This window comes from Mytilus edulis, chromosome 1 (genome assembly GCF_963676685.1).
Source record: "Mytilus edulis chromosome 1, xbMytEdul2.2, whole genome shotgun sequence".
Taxonomy (NCBI): Eukaryota; Metazoa; Mollusca; class Bivalvia; order Mytilida; family Mytilidae; genus Mytilus; species Mytilus edulis.
This window is the reverse complement of record NC_092344.1, coordinates 15,537,926-15,556,300: the sequence shown is the minus strand read 5'-3', so window position 1 is coordinate 15,556,300 and position 18,375 is coordinate 15,537,926. Positions and strand designations below refer to the sequence as shown.

The 18,375-nt window shown below is 31.6% G+C and overlaps 1 protein-coding gene across 1 annotated transcript in view; it reads right to left on the bottom strand.

Moving 5' to 3' along the window:
• LOC139510780 (dynein axonemal heavy chain 3-like) overlaps window positions 1–18,375 on the bottom strand; it is a 130,466-nt gene that overhangs the window by 66,796 nt on the left and 45,295 nt on the right. The window contains exons 16-35 of the mRNA XM_071297313.1: window positions 17,627–17,830; window positions 17,112–17,242; window positions 16,454–16,649; window positions 14,950–15,144; window positions 14,162–14,350; window positions 13,501–13,629; window positions 12,799–12,999; window positions 12,352–12,491; window positions 11,787–11,877; window positions 11,468–11,535; window positions 8,056–8,284; window positions 7,498–7,650; window positions 6,534–6,672; window positions 6,115–6,313; window positions 4,281–4,389; window positions 3,778–3,897; window positions 2,060–2,230; window positions 1,285–1,566; window positions 607–771; window positions 166–300 (exon numbers count right to left, since the gene is read on the bottom strand). Of these exons, the coding sequence (XP_071153414.1) occupies window positions 166–300; window positions 607–771; window positions 1,285–1,566; window positions 2,060–2,230; window positions 3,778–3,897; window positions 4,281–4,389; window positions 6,115–6,313; window positions 6,534–6,672; window positions 7,498–7,650; window positions 8,056–8,284; window positions 11,468–11,535; window positions 11,787–11,877; window positions 12,352–12,491; window positions 12,799–12,999; window positions 13,501–13,629; window positions 14,162–14,350; window positions 14,950–15,144; window positions 16,454–16,649; window positions 17,112–17,242; window positions 17,627–17,830 (3,246 nt within the window). The remainder of the gene's footprint in view (window positions 1–165; window positions 301–606; window positions 772–1,284; window positions 1,567–2,059; window positions 2,231–3,777; window positions 3,898–4,280; window positions 4,390–6,114; window positions 6,314–6,533; window positions 6,673–7,497; window positions 7,651–8,055; window positions 8,285–11,467; window positions 11,536–11,786; window positions 11,878–12,351; window positions 12,492–12,798; window positions 13,000–13,500; window positions 13,630–14,161; window positions 14,351–14,949; window positions 15,145–16,453; window positions 16,650–17,111; window positions 17,243–17,626; window positions 17,831–18,375) is intronic.

Sequence of the window (18,375 nt, the reverse complement as noted above, 5' to 3'; positions counted from 1 at the left end):
CTTGAATTCAAGACCTTTCAAAAACTTGCTAGAAATTGTGGTCAGTCCTAGAATCTAGTCTACTAGGAGTAAATCCACATTTGTTCACACAGCAAATGAAATCTGCATGAAACAGTACAATTAAAAAGAGATTACAATTTTGTTATATTTACAAAGGTATCTTACCCTGTATTCGTCCATCTCTCCACTTTTTTGGAGGTCACCAAGGGATTCTGCTAACACTTTAAATGCACTAGTTTTCCCTCCTAATGGATCCCCAACTATCATCAAACCATGTCGCACCAATATCATATCATAAATCTGAAAGAAAGTTCACTTAATCATCTCTCATTAATCAAAGCTTTTGAAACTAAGGAATTATAAAGGATATACAAGGGTGAAGAAATATTATTGTGATATTTATGTTGTTGCTTGCATCTTTTCTTTTTTATTGATATTCAGATTTTTTTTTAAATAAGCTGCAAATGGTGGTATTAAGTATGACATAATACACATATCTAAATTAGATAACTGATAGCATGCATACTTTAAATTTTAAAATCATAATAAGCAATTATCAAATCCTTTTAATAACTATTTAAAATCGAAGTTTTAATGTTCTCTTACTTGAATAATTTTTTCTATAAACCATGGCACACTTTGTAACTTTCGTTTATGGAGGTTTTCTTTCAATCTAGCTTCCAAATGTCCATAGTCTATCTGAGGTAGTTCTACTTGAGGGAATAAGTCAGATATAATACCCTCAAACAATGGTATGTCATGGGATAAAAACTGCAAAAGAAAATAAAGTAAAAATAAATATTTTTCTATTAGTTTCTTACAGCCTTAAACAATGGTATGACTGATAGGATAAAAATTTTACAAGATGTGTACGGTAAAACAATTTTTCTAGATTAGTTCATCCTGTAACAAATGCATCTCATTCATTATAGTAAAGAACTATAGAATTTCTACAATTATAAATAATAAGAACATAATCTCATAAACAGAGTGAAACAAACTGTGAATGTAAACATAATTAATGTATGCCTTGTCATGCTGAGTATATATACGGTACCCTAATTCGTAATTCAAGGGTTGGAACCAGCAAAAATGTGTCTAAGAGATTAAAAAAAGTGCACACATTTTACAACTCTTCACTGTTGAGCTGCTGACTAAATATAAAGTCACTCTGTTTAGTTATTTCTGTGCAAAATATTTGATGATGGACCGAACAGAAGCATAGGCAAGGCATGCAATACAGCCCTGAATTTTAATTTATATCAAGAATATACAAATATTTACCTTTGGAAGATTAACATCATTAATAGATTTGAGCACCAATACATCCTCCTGATGTTCAGGATATTTCAGTTTAAGATTTCCTGCCGCTGTCAATACGGACTTGACAGCTCTCATTCCGTAATCGTAGTGAGATTGGGAAGACAATTGTTCTGAACACAGTTTATATGTATCTACTATCTTTGTAGCCATGCTTCGAGCATCAACAAAACCCATAGAATATAAAGATATCTCGGCAATCATTGCGTAGTCCGGTATCATCATTGCTACAGTTCGGAATAACACCTGAAATAAAATTAATTTAATGTTAGTTATTATTTATTTGTTCAAATAAATCTGTAATTAATCATTCAGAAATTTTAAGTTAATTAAACAGCTAAAATAAAATACCCTTTAACATTGTGAAAAATGTCTAAAATATCAAATTTACCACTACTCTACCTGTAAAGTTTATTAATTATCATGTATTTTTTTCTGTGATAATAATTTTAAACAATCTTTTGTTGCTTGTTTCAGTAAGTAATTGTATAGAAAGATGTCTTTTTTCTATGTTATCTAAATCTGTATTTTAGAATTCTTTTTCTCTGAGTTTTTTGTTTTATACTGTCCACTATATTTATATGCAAAATGTGTTTTAGAATTAAAATCTGTGTAGCATTATTTTAAACGGTTAATTTCATGCAAATAAAAGCTGAACAAACGCTAACCTGTTTACTATATCAAATTATAAATATTAACTTCATTTCTTTTTCATTAGTACATTATATAAATAAATTACTTTCAAATTATCTGGGAGTTCCGCTCTACCCGCATAACCAGGATTCATTGTAATAAAAATTGTACAAGTTCTATCCAATGAAATCTCTGTTCCCTCAAAAACAAACATCTTCACTTGTTCTGCTACAGCTCTCTGTATTGTTTGTACTTGTTGTGCTATCACTGATAACACCTGAAATATTAACAAAATTATTACAGTATTAATTATATGATGGAATGTCTATGCTCTTGACCAATGGGAGACTCCAAGATAATGGGTTAGCAAAGAACTCAATCTAAAAAAGTTGGTATTTCCATTTTAACAACGCAATGTCAGAATAATATTGTATACACAGTATTAATAAATCTTTCTCATTTTCAATTTTTGAACTAAAAACAATGAGATATGATACATAAAACGGATACCATGAATTTTCTTACATATTGGACAGTGCAACACACGAGACAAAACAACAAATTGTCCAGTTTGCACGACTTAGTACTGGCACAGATTGTAGTAGGGTTTAGTGTATTAGACACTAACCTCCTGTTTTACATCATATAACATTTAATATATTTTGCTCTTCTCTATCCAATAGTAAACCCAGGTCTCAATGGTTAGGATTTTTCTCAATAATTTCAAAAAGTGATTTTCTATGGAAACTAAACAAATAATGTGCCGCTTTGTTTTAGTTCTACTCCTTACCAAGGCTTCCAAAACGGTCATATATTCCGGTCATTTGTATAATGTCCGGTAAAAGACCGGCTGGGCAAAGCATGAAACGGTCATATACTTTTTAGTTTTCTAGGCTTTTTCGGTCATTTTATACACGATCTTTTTGACCCAACCTTTTGCCATAAACATCAACACATTTCCGGTCATAAATGTGACATGATGATTAATTACTATCAAAACAACACCTAATCCAATACTTTCTAATTTTAATCAAGGCTAATTAGTAGTTGGACAGCTGAAATCTACCTGTTCAGGTGACAGGTGAACTATGTTCAGTACCGGACATCGTATAAATTGATCGGTCTATTCACATTTTTTTTCCTTACTTTTAAGCGGTTTGTTTCTTATTGATTCAGTCCAAAAGATTAAAATTATTAGAAATTAGTTTATCAACATGATTTGATGAAAAATTTAAAAAGGTTTTAAATGAAAAATCGTCAGAACTACGTCGTATGAACTAGAACACGTGTGCGCATGTGCACAGGTGGGAAATTTAATTATGCATCCTACATTTCTTCAAAAATGCTAAAATTATCATTGATACCTGTATCTAACGTTCATTTCAAGTATTTTGTTGAAGAAATAACGCGGAAAGAGCTTCTTCACTCAGTCGTGCTTTGTAAACATTCACGGATTTTACGTATCCGTTTATGGTCCATGTTTTACCATTGTCAAGTCAACATCCGGTTAGAACAATGTGAAAACGAAACTAAAGATTTGATAATGTCATTTTGCACAAATAAAAAGTCTAAGGCAGATATGAGCATGCTAATGTGCACACTTTGAATGATGCACTGCCAATTTAACAGTTTCATCCGAACATCAAATTCATATCATATCAAAGTAAAGTTTAAAATCGTTTTTTTTAATGCAATGTCAATCATTGGAATGGCCATCTGATTACCATAATTGCCTTTTGTGACTAAGTCTTAAGGAACTAAAATCGGAATCAGATATGAAATGTCCGGCTGGCTCAAATATTTTTTGGAAGCCCTGCTCCTTACCTCCAGTTCAATCCTGTTGAACTCGTCAAAGCATGCCCATGCACCAGATTGGGCTAGCCCTTTAAAAAACTTTCCCATGGCTTGATAATCTAAACCATCAGAACAGTTGAACACAACACACTGTAAAAAAAATAATAAATGAGTAATATACATAAATAGCTAACACTTGAAGCAAAACAATATTCTGAATGTATGCTATGACAGATAAAATGATTAATATTTTTTTCAGAAATAAACTTTTCTATGTAAAACATTCTTTTTGAAATTGCTCAAGGTCATGATATCTGCAGTGTTTATGAACTTGCTATTTAAAAATGGCTGGAATTTGGTTTTTGTTTTATTTTATTGTGTCTTTAAGCATCCTTTGTTATCTATGGCGACCAGTTTTTGTTTTTAGATGAAGCCAATTGTTATTCCACTGATATAGAAGAAAACAGAGGAGACTTCAAATAATATGTTTAAAACTATTACTCTTTTGGGTAGTAGCAATTATAGACACCCACCTGTTTAGCCACTGCTTTGGCCAAATCTTTTGACGTTTCTGTTTTACCAGTACCAGCTGGGCCTTCAGGAGCACCACCTAAGTTCAGCAATAAAGCTCCCATCAAAGTTCTTAAAACATAATACCAATATAATGTTATAAGTGATAAACAGAACATTTTATGCAAGAATTACCACAGTTTTAAAACAATCAGGCATCTTCTAAGCCTTAAAAGGCAAATACAAATATCAAAATGTATAACTAAAAAAAAAGAAAAACAAAAAAAAAGTGCAGTGGACGAAATTGTTTTTTAGGGACCATAGCAATTGATGAAAACCAGATGCTTCACAGGGCGCAGCTTTATACGACCGCAAAGGTTGAACCCTGAACGGTTGGGGCAAGTATGGACACAACATTCAAGCTGCATTCAGCTCTAAATTTGGATTGTGATTAAATAGTTGACACAGCATAGGTTTCTGACACAGAATGAATGTGGTCTAATGAAATTAAAATATTTTTTTTTGCCTTTGAGCAATTCACTATGCAGTTGAATATTAATCCTCTCAAAAAAATGTTTGAAGAAATTTTTTTTTTTTTTTTTTTTTATGAAATCTGAAATGAGACAAGTTTACCCCCCCCCCCCCCCCCCCCCAAAATACTGTGCAATTGAAAATTTCTTGCTATTGCACAATACTGTGCAATTGAAGATTTCTTGCTATTGCTGAATACTGTGCAATTGAAAATTTCTTGCTAATGCACAATAATTAATATAATAATTTTGGATCCTGATTTGAATCAACTTGAAAACCCATAATCAAAAATCTAAGTACATTTTTAGATTAGCATATCAAAGATTTAAGTTTAATTTTGGACCCTTTGGACCTTAATGTAGACCAATTTGAAAACGGGACCAAAAATTAAGAATCTACATACACAGTTAAATTCGGCATATCAAAGAACCCCAATTATTCAATTATTGATGAAATCAAACAAAGTTCAATTTTGGACCCTTTGGGCCCCTTATTCCTAAACTGTTGGCACCAAAACTCCCAAAATCAAACTCAACCTTCTTATTATGGTCTTAAACCTTGTGTTTAAATTTCATAGATATCTATTTACTTATACTAAAGTTATGGTGCGAAAACCAAGAATAATGCTTATTTGGGCCCCTTTTTGGCCCCTAATTCCTAAACTGTTGGAACCAAAACTCCCAAAATCAATCCCAACCTTCCTTTTGTGGTCATAAACCTTGTGTCAAAATTTCATAGATTTCTATTTACTTAAACTAAAGTTATAGTGCGAAAACCAAGAAAATGCTTATTTGGGCCCTTTTTGGCCCCTAATTCCTAAAATGTTGGGACCAAAACTCCCAAAATCAATCCCAACCTTCTTTTTGTGGTCATAAACCTTGTGTTAAAATTTCATAGATTTCTATTCACTTTTACTAAAGTTAAAGTACGAAGACGACGACGACGATGCCAGCATCATACCAATATACGACCAAAAAATTTTCAATTTTTGCGGTCGTATAAAAAGTAGGTTCACATGTCTAAAAGCAACTTAAAATTTTTTCATCTTGTTACATTGAACTTTATAATCGGGGCCAAATATGGCCCTTACCAAACTTACTCCTTTGCTACAGTGTGCATTAATTAATATAGTTACAACAAAGAATAATTTAAAAACCTACTCAAAAGACGTACAGAATACATTCAGATATCTTACAGTAAAATCTTTCAACAAATTACAAGGAATTGAATGCATGAATAATTAAAATATATCTGTATTGAAAACTGATCTTTAAAATCAAATGATTAATAACCAAAGCATGAAAGTTCATTGTAAAAAATTCCTACCTGTAACACCTGTCTGTGAGTGGAGTAATGACAAGACGTCCTGTATTCCCCAGGTATTCATAGGCGTAGGCCACACAGGTTGTTATCATCCGTACCATTACAGACTCCTCCTCAAAGTAGTATCTTAGCTGACTGATCCACGAGAAATCCTGGGGACCCCTGATCTCTTTTTCTTTTAAGTTATGAACAACATCCCTTGCTGTGAAATTCAACAAAATTTGTATTCACTCAAAGTTATGGTAATAATTGATACAAACAATATTTAAATATGATTACAGTAATAATTCTACTCCTAAATAAAAAGAAATCTGTGTTTTATTTTGACTTCAATTTGCACTTACTTATTAAATTGTATGGTTAAAATTCAGTGTAAATTTGTTTGAGAATAACTAAACAACAATTTATAACAACAAACTTACCGTGTACATCAATAACAATTAGAGCACCAAGCGTTATTCTAGCCATAGATGTCAGCGAACCTCTGACAAGTTTAACTACTTCTTCTATCTGTTTGTTACTTTTTGCTAAGTATGGACCTAGGAAACCACCAGTGATTGCCTAAAAAACAATTCTTAACATTTTATAGTCTAGTTTTTAACAAACATTACTGAGTTCTCCTTAAGCTCCCCAAAATCTATACATAAATTCACTTTAACCTAGGCAATATAGAAAAGGTGTACTGACAAAAAAAAGGTCTCTGAACACATTAGCTCCAAATGGAGTTTTCATGAGAAGCCATATAAAGTATGTGTATCAGCGGGGATAAATGTGAAAGTATTAATATATAGTATATGCCAATACACATAATTAACAGCGCCTGGTGATGTTCCTAGCCTGTTTACTCTGAACCGCTGGTTAACAGTTACCATGGTTACCATATATATATATAAAGGGTGCAAACATTAATCCACCATTCTGCAAATGATGAAGGTCCCTTTTGGACTGAAACCAGTCAGGCCATGAACATCACCAGGCTCTCTTAATTATCATGTATTGGCATATACTAAAATGTATATTTTTGTGCTTTCACTATAACCTAGTAATTATCATTATCTTGATTCCTTAAAACATCCAAAAAGCTCCAACTGGTTGGCTTTATTGTATTAAAAAGATTCTCACTAGGCCACTTGTACAATAATCCAAGTTATAAATTTATAATAAAACTAAACATTAACCTATGAGAACTGTCTTATGGTGATAAAATTTGACAGGATAGTACAACAAAATACATATTCATTCATTGCCTGGGTGAAATCTGATGTCCTTTGTATTTTACTACACGTCTTAACAATTTGTCCTGGCCAATTTCATCTGTAAGAGTCAACTTTGACTTTCCTTGCATTCATCTAGCCATTAAATAAAGTTTGTTTTTGCTATTCATACCTGAGTAACCTCTGATGTCCAGTGTATTTGACTAGCCGCCAAAACAATTTGGCCAGGCCATTCTAACACCCATTCACAGCGTGGCTTCTTTGTATAGGCTTGTACAGCTTTAGCAGCCTCTACTCGTAAACTTAGCTTCATTACTTCTTCAACCTACAAAAATTTAAAATATTAAAATGGTGAATAAAGATCAATCAGCTGGTATTAAGATTTTACGATCATATCATAAAATTGAATCTGTGTAATTTTATTCATGAAAAGGAATTAAATGCCTTAAAAGGTGATTTATCATAGATCAAAGCAAATAGTTGCTCCACAAAAATATATATATAGGGGTTATCAGGACAAGGACACATCATGCATGTACAAAGATGGGGGCCAATGGATAGGATACCACAAAATGCTTCTTACTGTATGCATGGACATCAAAATTAAAATTTGTATGAAAACCTTGGGATTCAATTGTCTCATATATTTACACATCTTTTGAAATGGAAAAAAAGCAGAGTCACCCACGTTCAAATCTCCTCTCTGCATTGAACTATTATATATACTGACCTGTGATAACCATCTTTCCACTAAACCATTAGCATCAGCTGGTATTATAACCTTACAGAATTCAACTTTCTCTTTCTCAGCAGACTCCATTGCAATGATGACCTTGGCTTCAGTGAAGGACAGCTGGTAAATTCCTTCAAAACATTTCTTTAGATGTGGTTGTACACGGAGAGGATCTTTGGTCTCTGACAGTATCTCAAGCAGTTCATCATTAGACAAGAAGAAAAACCTATTCAGTAAAAATATGTTACAATTTTTAAGCAATGAGGAAAACATTTCTAAGAATTACTGACAATCTACATTTTGTTTTTCGGATTGGTCGTATTGTTTGGTTTCTCACTCATTGATAAGGAATCAATTGAGTATATTGCATATATCATTTGAAAGATCTCTACATAAGACAGGTTTATCACAACACTAAAAGATAATATCATTTTGGCATTAATTTATGCTTTTTTTTTATATAAAAATGATATGTTACTTATGTTTTAAAAGGGCACTAGCTACGAGATATATAATCAAAGCCTTAAAGGCTGTAAAAGCAATTGCTGCCATGTTAATGTTTGGGGACTTTTATTTTTCATCCACATATATACAAGAATTAAACCTGACATGAGTGTTGTCTAGTTAAAAGTAAGAAGGTTTTAACTTTATATAAATAAAAGACTTTAGCAGAAAGTCATTTTTAATATGTTTTATATTTCACAAGGAGACAACACGTTTACCAGGCTAAAGTTGGGGTCAAATATACATGTGCTGATTGCTGAAACATATAACTCAAAAAGAAATCATCATGGATTATCCCCTGGTAGTGTTTGTAACTTCCTTGGCAATAATTTCCTTTATTGATTTAATTTTAACAATTTTCATTATTAATTTATATTTAACCATTAACACAAATGATTAAGTTAAAACATTTCAACTTTCCAGACGCAAATGTTAAAAAACGGGAAAGAAATAAAATATCTTACAAGACATAAGCATGTAAAGAATAAATGTATATTTCAGCTTAATAAAAATATTTTCATAATGTTAGGGAGCTACCATTTGATTTTTATGGGGGGGCTAGGATGAAATTTGAAAAAAATAGGCAGGACAGGAGTTTTGAGTAAAAAAAAAGGCAGGATGAGACACTTGCAAAAAAAAAAAAGTCAGGACGACAATTTAGGTAAAAAAAAGTCAGGATAAACTAAAAAAAAAAAGGCAGGACCGAACAGAGTGAAAAATAAAAAGGCAGGACAGAGATTACAGCTAAAAAAAAAGGCAGGACAAAATTTTTCATCCTAGCCCCCCCATAAAAATCAAATGGTAGCTCCCTTACTTTGTCATCATTTTTAAAACTAAGTTCCAAACATTATTGCTCAGTTGATATGTGTCCTTCTGATGCGATACGAGCACAGGCACTTGTTTCTATCCATAGGAAGGTCTATTATCCCTATAAATAGTTTTATATGGATAGTCGACCTTCCTATGGATAGAAACAAGTGCATGTGGGTACGAGATAACTACAATTCTCATGCAATCCCGAAAAGGGGGGTCATCATAGACAAACATGACATTAAATCGTTATCACTGAACTAGTATATATATTGTATAGAGGCCAGCTGAAGGACGCCTCCGGGTGCGGGAATTTTTCGCTGCATTGAAGACCTGTTGGTGACCTTAATTCTGTATGTTTTTCTATGGTCGGTTGTTGTCTCTTTGACAAATTCCCCATTTCCATTCTCAATTTTATTATACGAACAAGAACAAACAGCTCTACGTTGCTTTGATATTTATCAATTTTCAGGAAACATTGCGAAAAATGATCTTCAATATTTCGAAAACATGTGAAATAAAATTGCTAACACGGTGGACCGTCGAGTGTCAACAAACGTAGTAGACTTGTTCACTGAAAAGACGAGGATAATGGTTTCATCTGACATTTGTTATGCAAACCCAGTTTTGATCATGATATTTAAAAAGACGTACTTTTTTTCAATCTATGTATTAATAAACTAGAAAATTTCAAATTGTAAATATCTCTTCATCTGGACCGACTTGGCATCTACTACGTTTGGACGGGTCCATTTCATTAGTAAGGTGATCGATAAATATTACGGAGTTTTGACAGAAAAGGAAAACGAACTTATTGTTATGTGTTTTCAACAAGGGTTTCGTTCCGCTAAATTATTTGCGCAAATAAAGTTTGTCTATTTTTAGATTACAGGTAATAATTTGACACTACGCATTAACCTGTGTAGTGATTTTGATTTTACGATAAATGTATGAATGAACGATAATTTTATGAATGAACAAGAGCACCTGACCTCTTAAAGAAACACAAATTAAACATAAAAAACCGTATTTATTAGGAGATAATTCAGTTAAATTTTCAATACTAAATCAACAACTGAAATGAATCCATATTTTGTTGAAACATCGTACGAACGGCGGAAAACGGAATCGCATTTATAAAAATGTACTTTTTTTCACTCGGACTTCTATGTTATTTGATAGTCAAACGGTTGACCCTTTAAATACAAAAAATACATCTACAAGAACATATTCTGAAACTTCTTAAATCCACTAACTTTTTTTTAAAGTTTCAAGCTATGTATTGCATTAGAAAACATACATAGGTGTTAAAGAATGACTGACCAGGAGCCTGTTTAACAAAATACTATGGCTTGATCTGGGCGGAGTCTCTGATCTGGGTCACAAAGATGGCCATACGCGACGGCATAAAAGCAATTGCTTTAAAAAATCAAAAGTTTGATTTTTTGTTTGTTCAATCATTAACAAAAGTAAAAAAGTGAAATAATAATTTACTTTTATCAGCTAAAAAGGTTCAATTTTGTCAAATTAATCTAATAAACATTGATAAATTGGAGTTCACATGAATATGGATTTTATGAGGTCGAATTATTCATAATAATATAGAAGATAGAATAACGCATGCATTGTCCGTGTACGGGTATTTAAAGGAAAAGAATGTCATCATTGAAAGTGAAACAAAGGTAAATAATTTGATTAACTGATTTGATCCACACAAAATCTTTCTTATAAAGGTAAAAACGACGATAAACACAAATTCTTAATCTATAATACAAAATTTCACAGACCTATAAAAATCCAATTGCACGAGTTGCTTAATCTATTTATATCTGTGTGTATGTTTACATCGCTTATATGGTCATAGGTCAACTCGATAGCTGCTTAGATGGCGTCTTGGCTAAATTTTAAATGAAACGAAGCAACATCTTATTGAGACCATGTCCTGTAAATTGTTTTTTTGATATTTTTGATAGTTTGAAAAAATGTTTTACATTGTTATAAATAAAATATAAGAATTTGAGTCAAATCGGTGAACATGAATTTGGCAGCTAGTGCCCCTTTAAAGAAAGAGAGAACCCTTAAGCTTATTACTTACCTTGGGAAAAACAGCCTTTTCTTTTCCAAATAATCATTCAATCCCTTTAGAATATCATCTAACATAGACTAGAAAAAAAAGACAAAACATTCATAACCATGATATTTCAAAGAAAGACAAAACAGAATGCAAAGTTTTAGCGATTATTGCATAAACATCCATGCATCCTTGCCAGAACTTGGTTACTTTCCAACAACAACACTTGGACTTTCTTATATACATGTATTACTTGTTGGACAAAGTGAAATTTAAGACTCAAGTAAATAAAGGAGAAAAGGAGTATCAAATGTTAGCAGGCTGTCCATGTTATCATAATTACCTCTGATCTTTGTAATTTTTCTAACATCTCATCTTGAGAAGTGACCACCAAAGCTCTGCAGTCCTTTACAGCATTCTCCATTATTGTTCTCCTGTAATTGAATAAGTTTCCATATTTCACCAAATGATGTTTCAAATAAAAATAAATTGTCAATTTTATACTGTTATTCCCATTCCAGAATAATTATCCAATTTTAAGATGTTAAAATTTTAACGTCGCCTGGTGTCTTTATTTAAAGCAAATTTACTAATGCATATCTACTGTAGAAATATTTACATGCTTGAAATGAAAACTGGAACTTTTTACCCTTTGCTTTGAAAATTTATGATCAATGAGAAGGGTCTGCATTTCAGACCTTACATGTTTTAATGTCTATACTCTTGACTTTATGTGGTGTAAGCTTTATTTTTCTAAGCTAGTAATTTCTGTATTTATTTACTTCCATACACGATTGATTGTTCATTATTTTTGACTTGTGGTAACTTCTTTCATATGGAAAAAGAACAGTATTATTTTTTAGCAATACTACATTTAAAATCATTCTAAGCTTCTTTTTTTCACATACCAGTGTTCATCAACTTCTTCAAACATTTTCCCTTCTACAGGTATTTGATTTCTGATGTCCTGTGATCCAAATATAGGTTCTAGATACAACCAGGCAGCTTGTACCTTTAACCAGGAGTCTAATATATCCTTTATTCTATGCTAAAAATACAACAGAAAATTTAACAATTAAAACTCTGGTAAGGGATAATTGTCTCATGTACATTTCTGGTATTAATTATGTTTAATTTGAATTATAAGATAAAAAAAGAGCCTCAGAATTGTTGTTTCAGTTGTATCCAACATTCTATACATTTTTTCAAAACTATAAGCCTTGGTTCCAAGTAAATTCTGAGACTTATACACTTACTTACACAACAATATAACTTAACTATCAATGAGATTCTAGCATGGTCTATCTTTGACTTGAAACCAAAAAATCATGTAGTACATGAAACTCATTACATACCAGTTTCAAATCCCATTCATTAATTTCTGTTTCAAATGGAGCAATGAATGGTGACCCTTTCATGGTGGTTGTCTTGACAATATGGTCATCCAGAAGAACTTGGATTTCATCTGGTGCTGACATAATGTTTATCCCTGTATCCTTGTATGGAACAAAGGCAAACAACATGGACTCCCAGTCGTCTTTCATCTTTTGTAAGGCCTAAAAAATATTACAATAATTTCAAGATTATATTTCAATGAAAGCTGTGCGTGATACTCATCAGTTTATTTACAGGATAAAATACCATATTATGCATTCTGATGGGAAACTAAAATATTACACTGATAATATTTTTGATGTTTTAATTATTTTGAAAATGGTGAAAGGATTGGTTTACAAAAATAAAATTGTGTTTTGAAACTTTTATGCCTGTTTGTAGCATTTTCTGAGATTGTTATATTAAAAATCTCAAAATATTCCACTGTTTACAACAATCGAAATGATAAATGTACACAAAATTCCTTAATTTACAGTAGCCTGTGTTTACACATTTTTCTTGTATCCCATTTTTATTTTCAATGGCAAATTTCAAACTGATATGAAGCTCAAATTTTACATTCTCTGGAAAAAAAAATTCATTGCCTCAGCATTCACATCATTCATTTTATGTATCCCCTGGATTATTAAAAATGTTCTTAGCATAAATAACCACTATTTTACCTTTTCCAATGCATATTCCTTGCTGGCCTGAGCACTGATAGCCTGTAACTGTTCTACATATTTGTCTAGACCTAATGCCAGTTCTTCTTCTAATGTAGTTTCTTCTGTAGGTGTCATATTAAACCCAACCTAACAAAAAATGCATCATAATAATAGCAAATAAAGTTTCATAACATCAAATCAAAACAAATTATAAGTATTTCATTAAGAATTTCCAATTTATATTTCAAAAAGAATAAACTGAAAATATCTTAATTTGACTGTCAGTTTTTAATGTGGTAGACAAAATAACTGTTTTACAATAGTTATGAAGTTGACCTTTTTTTTATGTTTACTAGAAACTGAAAAAAAGTTTACAAAAACTTCATGCTGATCAATGAACCATGAGGTCAAGATCAATTATCAACTTTAACATGAGTGTATTTTCCTGTACATTTCTGTTGTCACAATGCTGATAGTATTATATCACAGTAAAAGTAAACTGTTGAATGATGCCAGTTTCACTGATTGACCTTCAAGGTCAAACATGACTGACCTTCAAGGTCAAACATGACTGACCTTCAAGGTCAAACATGACTGACCTTCAAGGTCAAACAAAGTTACTCATTAATAAAAAAGAACTAGAAACTGGTCAACTTCCATTCCACAGTTATTAAAATACCTTTTCATTCATCATATCCCAATGTCTCTGTTTGATCCCAGGATTACAGATAGCATTGATCTTAGGCATGTTAATCCTGAAGTGCTCTAGAGAACTTTTAATGCTACGTGATGCTTGGAATGCTCCTTTAGTAGATGCTGTGTTAAACAGTTTGGTTAACTTGTATGAAGTCTTCCATAAGTTTTGTACCTAGAACAAATTAAAATTTATTTTAATAATACACATTAAAAAGAAGCAAATCACATGACTATATCTTTATACTGTAGTTTCTTTTCCCCCCTTGGTTTCATTTTTCATGCATTCAGGAGATTTATGAGTGTGTATAATCTAGATTTAGTGGTTTTAACAAATTTTGCAAACAAGCTTGTAGTCAAGTTATATTTTTGATAAAATCTAAAGCCGTAAAAATAAGTAACCAAAACATAATATTGAATAAAACATATAACAAACATTTATCATATTTAAGTCTATCAATATTACTATACATTTTAATATGATAAATTTACATAACAATGATAAATTGCAGAACAGTACCAATTAAAATATACTCATCAGATGTCAACAAATCTGAAAACATCCTTATGTATAAAACTGTTTATATCTCATACAACAATTCTATGCTAGTTATGATTATATACTAAACAGAAAGAAAATTCTTTTATGGATAATGTGTCAAAACTTTTTGGGTCAGTTTGATAACTAGTGTTGGTTTCACAGACTGTTATATATGTATAGTCTTCAGTATACAGAAATTTTCCTCTGTAATTCATGGAGCATAGATAACATACCTCCTCTTCGACCTCCTCAGAATTGACTTTGATAACAGGTGATTTCATCCAAGTCTTGTGTTGTGCTCTGAATTTGACAGCCGTGGACCATAACTTCTCATAGGGTTCTTTGGCTGCAGCTATTTCCTGGATCTCATTATAAGGTGTAATGGCATCAAACTCAAGTAACAACTCCTCTCTGTTTATCTTGGCTTTCTGTGTAGCAAGAAATCATTTATAAATTTCATTGGTTATAAAGTAAATATGACCAAATACTGGCTGTTCCAAAAGATTAAATTCAAATTCAATTAAAATAACGCCTTAAAAATTGGGTACATCTGAATCTCTTTTCTGGATTTACTTTCATCAGGAACACTCAAACGTAAAAAAAGCCATAAGTATAAATGTTCCAGACCGTATAAGTATTTGGACCGTACGCGTACGGTCTGACTAATATTAAGAAGTTGGTCAAGTTTATTTGATACAAATGTATATGGTAGATCAACATAACTTATATCTGAAATTAATATAAAAAGTTCAATAGTAATTGAAATAAAAACTTTTCATATTATAACTATTTAAAAAAATCACGCTTATTCAATCTGTTAATCTCCTGTATTTAGTAATTCATTAATAGCAGCCCAGTATGCTCATTGAAATTGAATTCATCGGAAGTAAACATAGAGTGGGAGAACAATTATAGTTTTAGAATATTTAGGAACTTTACAAAAAAATGCATATGCAAAGGAACATGCATGATCAAAACATGTTAATGTAAAAAAAAATATGACGTTCTCTGTGGAAACCAGTGTCACCTTGAGTAACAAAATAGAATTATCGGATAAACAAATATTTAATTTCAATTGTTCGCTTATTCACTTTATCCATCTAACTGTAATTATAACAATTTGTATAACGAAAAATAAAGATTTTGATAAATGTTTGTTTGAATTTAACCCATATGATCCCAAAACAAGTATGGTCAGCTGGACCGTACGCGTATGGTCCGACCGTACGAGTATACGTATACGGTCCGGACCGTACGCGTACGGTCCAAATACTCGTATGGTCTGGAACATAAATACCTGAATTCATTACAAGCTTTATGACAAAAACCAATGGTCAACTTTGCTTGTCCAAATTTCCCCGACCATCATCCCGGATGGCATCTATTACAAGACCTACCTATTGTATTAATTGTGAACTTGTTCTGGTCCTGAACATGCATGACATATTTGCCACTGGACGTTTAGCAACCAACAATCAATCAATCAACTTTGCTTGAGGTAGTAAGAATCTTATTTTCTATATAATTTCCTAATTATAATAAAGCAAGTTTTAAAATATTGAAATGTTATACGATGTAATTGTCTATATAAATAAGAAGATGTGGTATGCGTGCCAATGAGACAACTCTTCATCCATGTCACAATGTTTAAAAAGCTTACAATTATAGGTCAAAGTGTGGCATTCAACACAGAGCCTTGGATCACAATGAACAGCAAGCTATAAAAGGCAAACAAACCTCCTCTGTGAATTCCTCAATATCTCTGCCAATTTGCTGTATTTCACCAAGGTATTTCTCATCCTCACTCATCTTATGTTTGACTGTGAATCCCTTGACCTTAGCTGCTGTTGAGTTCAATGATTCTTTAAATGCCTTCTTTCTGTCTTCTAGTCGTTTCTTGTAAATGTCACATGTCTTTTGCAGTTCATTGTCACTGGAAATATGATATTCAAACATTTTATCAGTCAAATTAATGCAACAGATTTTTATCAAGTCTACTTACAAGGAAACAAATGTTACGTATTTTATCATAAATCTAAATTCATATTTCTTTCACAAAATGTCAGGTCAAGTGTTGTGAAAAGAAATAGGGCTTTCTGGTCACATAAATGTTTAAAAGTACAATTAGCTTACTAAGATTCAGAAATCAACCAATTAAATTACTGGATTTAGTGTTTGGAGCACAAATTTTGTACTCCCAGTTCTGTGTAAAGCTTTGAGACTGTAAGTCAGGTTCAATAATCAGTAATTTAATTGGCATCACTAAATATACAGGTTAATTAACCAATGCTTTCTTTTTTAATACAATGAAAAATGACAGGTAGTTATGACAGTTTATGTGTACAAGACCATATTTTCTTTTTAAAGATGGTAACTGCTACTAAATAAGACTTACCTATTGATAATAATTGGAGCTATTCTGTCAGCCCAACTGAAAGTGTTTGTATTGTGTCCAATGTCCTCTTTGGCTAATTCTGCATAATCTAAGAGGAACATGACATTGCCAACAGCTACTTCTTGTTTATCCTAAAAATAGAAGACAAATCATTCTAAAATTTACACTTTTATATTTTGACTGATTACACACAACCATTTTTCCATAGTTGTTAAGATTATATACTGAAAATATTTTTTAGTCCTGTGCTGCATACTTTTCAAAATCTACATAGGGGATTTTAAGTGCAAGAGAAACTTGAGCTCCTCTATTATTGCCATAAATGCTTTTAAACTACTACTATATTGTTTGAATACGTATGCATGTGCTTAAATACACTTTTAGTTCAGATCCCTGTTTGGGGGGTGTTCAGTTCATAAAATAAAGAATTTCAAAATTCAGGTCAACACCTCACATTGGGGAAAAACTCCCATAAATCAGGATTAGTCTTATGTGTTTTAAGATTGCTGTCTCACCTTTAATTGTAAAAGTTCCCCACATTTAAGATTTTCTACATAGTTTTTCAGTCTGACTAGTTCCTCTGTGTTTTCAGGATGTACAGAAACCTTGGTCAGGATTGTGTTGTACTGCTCACAGATTCCTGTGTTAAATGTTCGACTTGTTTCCTTGATGTTGGTTACTAAGACGTCTGTTAGGAAATTCACTCGATCTATCAACCACTGTAAATCAAAAAATTTGTTTTAAAATATTTTGATTTCTAATATTATTATAAATGTGTCTTTGTACCATATGGTTTTAGAGATAATTATTAAAATCGTACCGAAATTCAGAGAAATAGAACCTATCAAATCTTCATAAAGTTTGCAAGCACATGGAACTAATTTACATATGTAATGTGCTAGGCAAAATTTTCCCCTAAAATGAGTTATGTTCTTTTTTTATGAAAAATAAAAATCAAATTTACGCAATAATAAAAGCGATGAAATTGTTTTTGTTTTTTCTCACTTTTAACAGAATTTACCATTGCTTTGGTCAACAAAACTCAATTAATATTTCATATCAGAGAAAAATTAGAAAAGATTTAGTCATGGAATTACCCATAATCTTTTTTTTTTTTAAAAGAAGGAAAACAGAAAAGAAATACCATTGGATTTCCCTGTAAATAACATGGTAAAAGTTTTGATTTTATAAATGGGTTAACCTTGTTAACCTTTTTGCAATCCAACAAAAACAAAATAGCAGGGCAAAAGTGTTGATTTTACTG